Below are 11,131 nucleotides of genomic sequence, written 5' to 3'. Positions count from 1 at the left end.
TCTAATATTTAAAATTTTAAAACTAGTTCCATTTTCCAAAATATAGATTCAAATGTTTATCCTTTGTTTATAACAAAACAAAACTTTATGTAATCCAACAGTGACTATAGGCAACCTTGCATACGCAATGCATCTAAATTTGCCCCAAACACACCAAAGAAATTTATTAAATGTGAAAAACCCAACGCAATAAATTCCTAATATATTTATTTATTAAATTCTACCTAATTATGATACAGGCTACCCTGTCCTTAACATTTTGGCTTCTTTCTTCTCTTGTAACTCTTTCTTTTGATTCTCAATTATGACAGCTCTTTCCTTTAGAAATTCTTCATATTCTTTGGGATCCAAGTCCCTTACAACTTCAATTCCACAAGATCTTGCAGTCCCAATAATCATTTTACAAATTCTCTCCATTGGATAGACTTGTAAAGTGGGATCAAGTGCTTTAATTTGTGCAATTTCATAAATATGTTTTAAAGTTACTTTTCCTGATATTTCTTCACCTAAAAGTTCGGGACATATTTCATATTAATATTGTCTTCATTTTTTCTCTAAAGTTTACCTGGATTCATAGAAGCTCTTTGAATTCCTGCTGCCTGCTTAAGGAAGAATACTGCTGGTGGTTTATGAATGGTAATGTCATAACTCCGGTCAGAATTCACAGTCACCCTGCATGGTAATGGCACTCCCTCCTTTATATCCTTTGTTTTCTCATTAAAATCTTTGCAAAAAGCTTGGATATTGATACCTCTCTGACCTAACATTGGACCTAATGGTGGTCCTGCTGTAGCCATTCCAGCCGGAATATTCGTACACAGTTTACCATGATTGATCTTTTCAACTACTTTCTTCAATGTTTTCAGGCGGGCTGCTGCTTTAGACATTTTAAGTCATTCGTTTAAAAAGTTTCACCAGAAATTGTAACAAGTCGTGCAGTGGGTAACTAACCAATAAATCTGTGTTCACGTTACTGACATTTTGTATGCATTTCCTGGCAACCAGCCGTACAATAACATTCATTCCAAGCATAGCAAGATCACAGCACAGCGTCTTCGCAAAATCTGTTTTAATTCACTCAAAATTTACAAGAAATTGTTTATAAATTGGCATAAGTATGGCTCACTACAAGGGAGCAGCCTCAGACGCAGGCCGAGCCATGCAGCTGATGAAGAAACGCGAACAACAACTTCAAGACATTGAAATACGTAAGAAGAAGATTGAAGATGAGCTTAAACTCAATAGAATTGAAAATAAATTCGCTACACATTACGATGCAGTCGAACAACAACTTAAGGTAAGTTATTATTTAATATTTCATATACTTTATGGTTTCTTGATGTTACATTTGTATTATTTTCTAGAGTTCGACAATTGGTCTGGTCACCCTCAATGAAATGAAAGCAAAACAAGAAAATATTGTAAAAGAACGTGAGAAGAAACTTGCTCAGAAACAAGCGGAAAAAGAGCGTGAGCGACAACGAGAAATCGAAGCAAAACAAGCAGAAAAATCTAAACAAAAGCGCCAAATTCAAAGTTTATCCTTTAACGTAAATGATGACGAAGAGGCCGATGATGCTGAGAAACCCGACGATGACGATGAAGAAGAGGAAGAAGAAACCTTTGACTCTTGGAAACGTTCAGCTAAAAACTTCAAACCATCCAAAAAGATCAAGAAAGATCCAACTGTAGACACCAGTTTCCTACCGGATCGTGAACGCGAAGAGGAAGAACATCGCTTACGTGAAGAACTCCGGCAAGAATGGGTGGAACAACAGCAGAAACTCAAAGAAGAAGAAATCGATATCACGTTCAGTTATTGGGACGGCTCGGGGCATCGACGCACCGTGCGCGTGAAGAAGGGAAATTCCGTCTATCAATTTCTACAGAAAGTATTGGAACTTCTACGGAAAGAATTCTCTGAATTGAAAACCGTCATGGCCGACCAGTTGATGTACGTCAAAGAGGATCTAATCGTGCCACACCATTACACATTTTATGATTTTATTGTAACGAAAGCTAGAGGCAAGTCAGGACCATTGTTTCAATTCGATGTACATGATGATATCAGACTTGTGAGCGATGCCACTGTTGAGAAAGAAGAATCTCACGCGGGGAAAGTCCTGATGAGGAGTTGGTATGAGCGGAATAAGCATATTTTTCCCGCTAGTAGATGGGAACCTTATGATCCCACCAAAACCTATGATAAGTATACTGTTAGCGATAAAACTAATAAAAATGCGTAGTTGAATTAATAAACCATAATTTAGTAATCTTGAAGTTTTTGTAAATCAAAATCGACAAAAATCCTTCCAATATCGATTTAATTAGAAACATTTAATAATAAAACTATTTTACCATGATTTATCCTACGCCTTAACTTCCTCAAGTAATTGTCTAGAGGGTAAAGAGGCTAAAACTGGGGCATCTTCAGGAAAAATCGGTTCATTCTTTCGCTTGAAGAAGTCATGATCATGCGGCAATCGCTCTAACACATCCGTGGCCCAATGATGGAGAATACAACGCACATTTACCTTTTCCAGGTTGTTAATCTAAACATTAATTGTAAGCAATTAGTTTGCATTGAAATATAAAGTTGTAGAATAAGTTAACTCACTGTTACTGTTACATAAAACTCTTTTCCTTCATAATCCATATTAGGGCCTTTAATTTCCCTACTAGGCAACGTAATTGTGTCAGTTGGGACATGGAAACCACATCTTCTGAAGCAATTCTTAAGATGCCATGGTTGGAGTGTCCATGGATTGTCTTTATTCATTGTCACAGTCAATGTCAGGCGCGATAATACATTGACTGCCTGAAATTAAAAAGAATATACTGAATAAGAAAACTGAAAATCAAAGACATTGTAAAATTCAACTATGCTTCTGAGATTATGATATCTTGGCTTATTTTTGACATTTAACTTACTCTTTGAGCTGTTGGGGAACTATGATTTTCATCATCTTTTACATTAGCAAACTCCTTATACTTTTCAACCATTTCTGGTGATGCATACACAGCCAAGCCAGGCAAAAGCAGCCTATTGTATGCAACCTGTGGTCTCATAGTTAATCTCTCACCAACTTTACCAATTCCATCAACAAACTGTGTGAGGATAACATCTATGTCAGGCTGCCGTTCATAGGACGTGTCCTTTACAATATCATAAATGAAATGTTTGTTGCGCAATCGCTTCGGATGAGACCCATTTTTGTGTAGCAAAGGAGGAAATCTCCGTTTTAGAATGTAAGTTGTCTGAAGACATTAAAAAGATATAACAATCAAATCACAAGTTTTTACGTAGTCTCACTTACTCTCAGTTGTTGCTGAAGTACTGACTCTGGTTGTAGAGTAGTTGTCGCGAGTTTACTTAAAGTTTTCCACATTTTTTCGAAAAATTCAAGTGATAAACTTGCGTAAAAACTTTAGATGACAAAATTTATAATTTTAGGTTATATAGAAAGAAGTCGGTCGGCACATGAACACATACAGTGTGTTCATTGTCGTGATTAGAAAACTTCTTTTTATGGAACTAAAATGATTAGTGTGGCTTCTGCTCACCAGGGCACTATAGTGTTCAGTTTTCGAAATTTTAATATGAAATACGGACTTGTATCAGAAGACTTGCGATGAAATCTGCATAGGAAATGCGGCTCGTAAATAAAATATAATAAATTCGAATTAATTAAATCGCCATAAATCTATTTAATTACGCTCGACGAGCGTAAATTATACAATTTACTTTGCCGGAGAGCTTGCGCGCGCGCCGCCGGTCGAGCGAATCAATTTATATTAATTCGTTATTCGTATTTTACGATGTTTTTAGTGTCGGCTCGGGCGCGATACGGCGGCGCCGTCCGGCGATTTTATTGAATCGACGACGTTTAATCGGCGCACGCTCCCGGCCCACCATTTAATAATAAACTCCGCGCCTATTTATTTATTAGAAAAATATGCGTGCGCGCGTAGCGGAATCGCGTTAATATCGCGTTATGTCAGCGCCTATCGGCGCGTTAAGCCTTTGCAAAACACTTGCAATCATACCAAAACGTAGGCAAGCGAACGTAAGAAAACGCTCGAAAGAAAAACGTCAGCAAAAAATTAAAATCGCTGCTCAAACATGCTGACTGGAATTTATTTGCTGGTCACCGCGTCTAATATTACGGTAATTACAGCAATTAGCGTGCAAGTGATTAAATAACACGCCATTTTGAAATTGCGAATGATTACTTTATTATTTCTAACTACTTGTTCGATTTTATGGAAAATAACTCGGAAATTTTTGACAAATTACTTAAATTTTAATCATAATGGATTATTTAGATGAAAAGTGTAGGTATTACTAAATCGATTACTCTAGGAATAATTATCGTAAATGATTGCGATGTAGTGTAATTAATTAATAACTTTAATAAAACACTAATGCACCTCGTTGGGACCGTTACACTACACATGCGATGCGTCGATGACTAAAAAACGAGCAACAACAGTTAATTGATAAAGTCTAATGCGCGCAATCAGAAACATGAGTTTCAGGTCTCAGTTTGAGTAGTCGTACGCCGAGAGTTCGACCATACTTGACTACTTTGGGTTTTGATTAACATTAACCACCGGTATCCAGCTTCCAGTTGCTGGTTTCCTGCGGGCTTCGAATTTGTACATGGCACGGTAAGAACGGTAAGAACGCTCCAACAGATTTGTCTAATTCCACGGCGCGCCGCGCGATCGCTTTTAATTAAATTCCATGAGATAACGAAAACGCCGCGCGCCGGTTTGATCGAACGGAAATTGATGGTCGATTAGATCGCCTTCTTCCACTTTGCGCACAAAGTATACGAAATGAGCTACGAGCTACAAGCACACTGCTCGCGTAGCGTTTAATAGGGAACGTCAACAATCTTTATAACGCGTTCGCTGTAGAGTAAAACGAAAAAATCCCGACTCCGACGGGAACACGAGACGTTTTAATTATTAATTATTGATAAGGTCGATTAATTTCTACCTGATGTAAGCAGCGAGAATGCCGACGCCATTTTGTTATGCTTTTTGTACAAGTAAATATAATGATTATAATTCTACAGGCATCAAAATAGTCGTGAAATAATTTGTTAATTGCTAACCTGCAAGCTACTAGACTATTACGTATAATTTCACTTGTTCCAACTTGAAATTTTTTCTTTCTGTGTTTTGAACAACATATTATTGTCTATGTTAGTTACCACTTGAATCACGTTGATGTAACACACGCGTAGCATACGATAAGCTGATGAATACATTCGATGCGTGTAGGTACAGCAAGACAATGTCGAATGTTTAATTTTCGAACATCGTTCGAAAATGTTCCTGCCGCCGCTGCGGCTAAGCATAGTAATTAAACGTATACGGCGTGTAGTTTCTGTTTTTCGTAATTATACGCCGCGCCGTTGCCGATAATTATAGTTTTCGGTGCGATGCGTTGAGTCTCGAGACCTCAAGACCTCCACAGGTCCACACACCAAATAGTCAAGTAAATAAGTATTTTTATACCGAGTGTTTTCTATGATCGCACTTCATGTGTCACATCGAGTGTGCCATGCAGAATTACACAGAGCGTATGATTGAACTGGTGTAAATCATCGGATCGGGGGCTGAAATTATCATGCAGGGTCATAAATCCAACGAATCGAATTTCGAACCCGGTCGAAAGTCGTGAACGGCCAAACAACTCTGATTGCACATACACACACGCCATGACACACTGCCGGAGAGTTGGATGGATGATGAGCCATGAACCATGCCTCATGAAACAACACTCAAACACATCAACGTATAAAAACACTCGTAGGTGTGTGTGAGAGTGTTGTTCATGTTGGTGACGCGAGTTCTGGTCGATCCAGAAGGGCAGCGCGCGATCCGCCGATCGGATTTGATGATAGTGACGCGGCCGTCCAACCACCGCAACCACACCCAGCGTTTATCAAAATTACATACTTTTAGCCTTTATTCCAGCCATACTCGAGCCGTGCACACCATGTACACGCACTGCGGCTCAAGTTTTGGGTCGTGTTGTACTTTTTTTACCTTGCCGAGAGTAATGAGTACCTTTTAAAAATTCAAGGAAACACTATTGAGCCACACGCGTTCCGAAGCCGACGAATGGAAATCGTGCAATGGTGGATTGATTACAGGCTTCGCCGTCATCTTACACGTCAAGAAATTAAAACCAAGTAAAAGGAGAAGTTGATGTCTTGGGGAACGCAATCTTTTGTTTCTGCTTGTTACCAATTTGGAAGATGATCGTTTTTGGATTGATCAATTCGTCATTGCTCAGCAGGCGAATAAAGTTCTCCGGTACATGCGCTCATGTAATATAGAAGAAGTCCTATGAAGACCTCCATGAAAATGATATTTATGATGGTATTGTCTTTAGTTAATTATAAATTCTTCTTTTATGACCTTTTGTACATTTTCAATGGACCTTGTAACTATCTTCATTAAAAACGTCTACAAAGACGTTATATAGAGTGTAAACTACTGTTTTAGCAACAAAAACATTTTTTGTTCTTTTGTTGTATAAAGTACTCCAGAAGACATTGCAGTAGAGCTGGTCAGATAGAGTACAATAAGCGCACCGATTCGAGCGATTCGAAGTCTGGCAGTAATCTACGGTTAAGTAATTTAGTAGCCGGAATCAGCGAGCGCGCGGCGGCACGAAGGAAGTCAATTTATAATGATTGATACATCCTTTCGTGCCTTGCCTATAGTTGCTGCTCAAATCCACGTCGATTTCATGACTTACATTTTATATTTCGTCTGTCGATAACTAGGCAACCCATTATACATAAAGCCGCTCTTAATTTAAAAGCATTCTCTGAAAGAAATTGTTTTCTTCTCATTTTTTTAAAATCAGACCCAAAAAAGCGCTTTTGTTGCGATTACTGGTTTCACTCGCTTTTCCACATTTTGTCGAATTCAATGCGGACCTTTGTCCGCAGCCTGCGACAAAGAAGACACAGTTGTTGTTTTTTGTGCCCCGAGACTTCGTTTGCGTACGCGCCGTTTTTTTTTCTCCTCCTGCATCGTCCACGACCGGCGAACGAAAATAACATTCGAGCATTCGATAAGTGGATGGAATGCGTCTCGTTAAAACGATGAGAGGGAGATTAGGCGGAAAGATATTCATTACCGAAAACGATGCTGCGACGATCCGCTTCGGTCGCGTCCTGCGTGAGATACGTTACAATATTGCCAGCCGCGTCGCAACTCGATGCCTTCGGCTTCAGTTTCGGCTGATCTTCTTCGGATTTAACTCGGACGATGCTGGCGAGTCGTACGGTGCACGGTGTTATGGTAATAAATCGCCGTCGTACTCGTCGCAAGCAACGGCAACACAAAACTTCGTCCTTCGTTTTAGGTCCTGGGCTCACTTTATATATTTTTTTGCTTCTTCTTCGTCTTCTTTCATCGTCCGCTTTGCTTACAGCTTTTGCACGCGGTGCAGAAAAAAATAAATCGAAAAAACGATTTTCGTATCGTTCGCATCGCGCGCGCGTCGTACGGTTTTTCAATGCGATTCGGGGCGGCTTTGCATTAATGCCACGTTTGCATTCGTCGCATTGTATCGCGTTTAATGAAGTTCCAAAGTTGCGAATAATGCGAATTCAGTTTCCTCGAAGATCTCGCAAGTCTTTGCAGCGCGGGTAATTTGCAATTTAAACGCGTTCGATGCGCGAGCGAAAATTTCCAATTCATGCAGTTAATATATTTCTAGTCCGATGGCGCATTCAGCTAGCAGAAATATACAGAAAGTTCGTATTTCTATGGAGACAAATGAAATCCCATTTTGTACATCGGCAGGATTTTAATTTCAATAATTCAAGCGATTCAGAAATCGATCAGCGAATTGTAGGTAACTGTAAACGAACTTCCAATTGAATAATATTTTTGTATCTACTATAACTGTTAGTAGTAAATAAAATGATTAAAAACTCTCAAACAAGAAATTCATTTAAAAAGTGTGGAATGCACTCCTTTATAATTTATCATTATCATCTTATAACTAACTAGAAGCTCGATGTAGTGTGCCTCGACGAGATGCACCTCTCTTCGAGTGTAATGACGACGAGAAAGGCCCGAACTCGGCCTTCGAACGATGGTAATCAGCAATCAGCCTCGAGGTCCACAGGTGCCGGATTTCAACCCTTCGCGCGATCAGCCGCCAAATGCCCCGACGGCACAATGGCGCATCGCATCGCATCGCGCGCGTAATTTATTACCGCTTGATTTCTCGCCGGTCTCTTCGCGCACGCCCGAAATTACAAATGTCTTTGACGACTGGCTGCCGGAGCGACTACCGGCTTATTACCGAACGATTAACTATTAACTATCGGTTTACAGTGCGCGGCTGTAATTACGCCGTCCATGATGGGTGAGGTTCGGAGCGAAACAAATGACAATCAACGTTTTGTTTCCACATTGTTTTAGAGAGCGTTAGACATGGTTAACTGACAGCTGTGTCATTAAAATTTCAAACGCGCTGAAGAACAACACAGAAAAACAGACTAGATTGAAAAGAAAACAAAAAATAAATTAGTTTTAGTTTGTAGTTGGCCGATAGAAGAAGATCGTAAGTAGATTAGATTTAAATGTAAATATAGGTTAGGTCATATTTTGATGCGTCGGGAAAGAATGTTTTAACTTCGGACTCCGCGAAGAGGATCTGTGTCATATCATGAGATCACGACACGTGGACGGGACGTCGCACGTCGAGGGTGAATATCGAAATCTGGAGGCACTCAAAGTGCCACCATCCGTCACTTTCCTGTCATCTCGAGATCTTCTCACTCCACTTTATTCTACTTCTACTTCAAGATGAGACTAATATCGATGTCATTTTCAAAGTGCAAACTTTTAAAATTTTGTTTTTAAATTCTAAATAAAAGTAAAGATTTGTTTGTGAAATGCAACAACCCTCAGTTGGGTTAAGGCTATAAAAATCCCAAAAATGATTCCACTGATTCCAATATCCTCAATATCCTGCATCGAAAATATTCCGGAGGCGACCCTTCGATATTCGAATATTTCGATATCGTGGGGAGCTTTTGCTCGGCCACGATTTCCACTTATCAATACAATAAGTTCGTAAGTTCCGGAATGAATGCAACACGGCGCGCATAAACAACCCCGCTTCGGCTTAGCGTTCGGTCCCAGCACGCAAAGCGGGACATAAAAATAATAAACATGTTTTGAGTATTTTTGGTCTTAACTTTCCATCCCCACGGGAAACGAAAACAAACGTTGTTTTTTGGAATATTGGAGCTCTGTATTACCGACATGCAGGCAGGCAGGCTTATTTTTTGCCGGTGAATATTTAAAGTCGTGCTCGAAAATGATGTTCATGCTGGTGTTCGTCGATTGTTCGCTCGTCGTCGTTCGTGTGATGCGAGCATGAATTTCGTGTGCGGTGCTGTGGTGTGTTCGGTTTTCAACATGGCTGAAGCGGAGGAGCCGTACCCGTCCGTAATGGCCTGTTACGGCTAATGACTATTGGTCTAGTCCAGGCGAATAGCACGATATGCCGTGATCGGAAATAATTATATTCACATCTAAAATGGATGAAAACAACGCCGAACTGTGCGCACTAGTAAACTATGCGTGCTGCCGGCGCAAACTATTCACGGAAAAACGAAGCAAAAAGACCGGTTAAAATCGGAAAATCACCTAGGTACCTACTATCTCCACCTCATATCGACCTAACCACAAGTTAAAGTTGAAAAAAAAACTTTTTTAAACTTTTGCAGGAAATAATAATAAATTTGCACACAAGAATACTTTGACAGTGATTGTCATATACTCGTATGTGGTGCTGAGTGAAAACATTGGCAACAAAAATGGCAGCCAAGGCAAGAATTCGTCGAGAAATTAGAAAAATGCGCTGAGGGAATAAAAGTACAACCTAAAAATAAATGTGAAAAAATCGCATGAATGATATGTTGTGCGCGTCTCTTCGACGTGCTTTCTATTTTTCTATTTCCGTTCCGTTCGTCGCTCGTTGCTGGCGCACCCGTTCGTCGCGGCTGTTGGCTTTTTTTACTTTTCATTATTTCGCTCCCGGAATCGCACGATATAGGAGAGCGCGTTCGAAATTCTTTATTTGCGAGCGAGCGAACGCCACTTTGTTCTTGTTTTCATTATATTTCGCCCCCGTTTCTGTTTCAATTCGGGCGCGACGAACGAATCGACTCTCCGGCCACTGGAAGCGCGAAGGAACGCGCCATGGCAGTACGCCACCGGTCACGACATCGATTTTTATCCACCGACAACATTATATTGCATCGCCAGAGCCAGAAAAAGACATTTCTGCGGAGCGAAAAACGAAAAAAAAAAAAAGCACCAGCGGCCCAAAGAGCGGAGCAGCGTAAGCATGGAAAGCGGAAACGAGTAAGCGAGGCAAACCGGAAAAAGAGGAAAAGAGGAAAAAGCGTAGCACGTTCCTAGGTAGCTGCAGCTGGAGGAAGGCGCGAGGAGGGGACCCGCACGAAATATTACTTTCTATAATTGAACATAAATTTCATATTTTATAAAACCCACGTAGTTTTATCAAAATCCGCTCGCTCTCGGTGTTCCACCCACTTCGTCGGCGAACAATTCGGCAAACCGACCGTGGAATTCAATTCCGAGCTATACATTGGATACAAATATCGATATCTTAATTCGTACTGTAACAAATTTCCACTTTTAACATTTTCTTATTATTTTTTTGCAGTTTTTACTACATTACACAAATTTTGAATAGACCATGTGAGCTTTTAAAATAAACTTGAAGCTTTTATAGATAGAGGGCGCCTGGAGTATCAACGCACCAAATTTCAAGCTCAACTGATGTCGAAATAAACTGAATAGAATGGGATTGAACGTTAGAGATCGCAGCTCGTGCTGCTCTTCTGTGTTGCATTTATGGCGAACATAAAACATAAAATATTTAATAACCCACTTTCGTCGAGCGTTATTACGGTTGTAAAAAAGCGTCCGTCAAAGCGGCATCGCACCACTTATCTAACGTGAAGTAGCTTCGCGAAAGCTCCAACTGTTCCAACATATCCGCACGGACGAGATAAGAATAAACTAGATGACCGTATGTTATACTACT

General features: G+C 40.1%; 3 protein-coding genes across 3 annotated transcripts; 1 reads left to right on the top strand and 2 right to left on the bottom strand.

The window, feature by feature from the left end:
- Positions 1-190: 190 nt before the first annotated feature.
- On the bottom strand, positions 191-887 carry mRpL11 (mitochondrial ribosomal protein L11). The gene is made up of 2 exons (XM_065311772.1): positions 566-887; positions 191-506 (listed from the first exon to the last, which is right to left on the bottom strand). Exons 1-2 carry the CDS (start codon positions 885-887, stop codon positions 241-243), a joined length of 588 nt encoding a protein of 195 aa, XP_065167844.1. The 3' UTR covers positions 191-240.
- Positions 888-991: 104 nt separating this feature from the next.
- On the top strand, positions 992-2,273 carry LOC135798803 (protein FAM50 homolog). Its single transcript, XM_065311769.1, has 2 exons — positions 992-1,297; positions 1,365-2,273. The coding sequence occupies exons 1-2, from the start codon at positions 1,118-1,120 to the stop codon at positions 2,244-2,246; spliced, it is 1,062 nt and encodes a 353-aa protein (XP_065167841.1). The 5' UTR covers positions 992-1,117; the 3' UTR covers positions 2,247-2,273.
- mRpL9 (mitochondrial ribosomal protein L9) lies at positions 1,988-3,493 on the bottom strand. Its single transcript, XM_065311770.1, has 5 exons — positions 3,318-3,493; positions 2,932-3,258; positions 2,618-2,818; positions 2,359-2,552; positions 1,988-2,200 (listed from the first exon to the last, which is right to left on the bottom strand). Exons 1-4 carry the CDS (start codon positions 3,387-3,389, stop codon positions 2,370-2,372), a joined length of 783 nt encoding a protein of 260 aa, XP_065167842.1. The 5' UTR covers positions 3,390-3,493; the 3' UTR covers positions 1,988-2,200; positions 2,359-2,369.
- Between the last annotated feature and the right edge of the window lie 7,638 nt (positions 3,494-11,131).

Source organism: Atheta coriaria, unplaced genomic scaffold (genome assembly GCF_025399875.1).
Source record: "Atheta coriaria isolate IRGN ID8LTWV9N9 unplaced genomic scaffold, Caltech_Dcor_3.1 hic_scaffold_9_pilon, whole genome shotgun sequence".
Lineage (NCBI taxonomy): Eukaryota > Metazoa > Arthropoda > Insecta > Coleoptera > Staphylinidae > Dalotia > Dalotia coriaria.
The sequence above is the reverse complement of the archived record's forward strand: the minus strand, read 5'-3'. Positions and strand labels throughout refer to the sequence as shown.

Coding starts and splice junctions, on each gene's coding strand:
- mRpL11 (XM_065311772.1), bottom strand. CDS start 887: ATGTCTAAAGCAGCAGCCCGCCTGAAAACATTGAAGAAAGTAGTTGAA. Junction 507..565: donor AAGAGCTTCTATGAATCCAG/GTAAACTTTAGA, acceptor CCGAACTTTTAG/GTGAAGAAATATCAGGAAAA.
- LOC135798803 (XM_065311769.1), top strand. CDS start 1,118: ATGGCTCACTACAAGGGAGCAGCCTCAGACGCAGGCCGAGCCATGCAG. Junction 1,298..1,364: donor CAGTCGAACAACAACTTAAG/GTAAGTTATTAT, acceptor ATTATTTTCTAG/AGTTCGACAATTGGTCTGGT.
- mRpL9 (XM_065311770.1), bottom strand. CDS start 3,389: ATGTGGAAAACTTTAAGTAAACTCGCGACAACTACTCTACAACCAGAG. Junction 2,819..2,931: donor GTTCCCCAACAGCTCAAAGA/GTAAGTTAAATG, acceptor TTTTAATTTCAG/GCAGTCAATGTATTATCGCG. Junction 2,553..2,617: donor AGTTTTATGTAACAGTAACA/GTGAGTTAACTT, acceptor ATTAATGTTTAG/ATTAACAACCTGGAAAAGGT.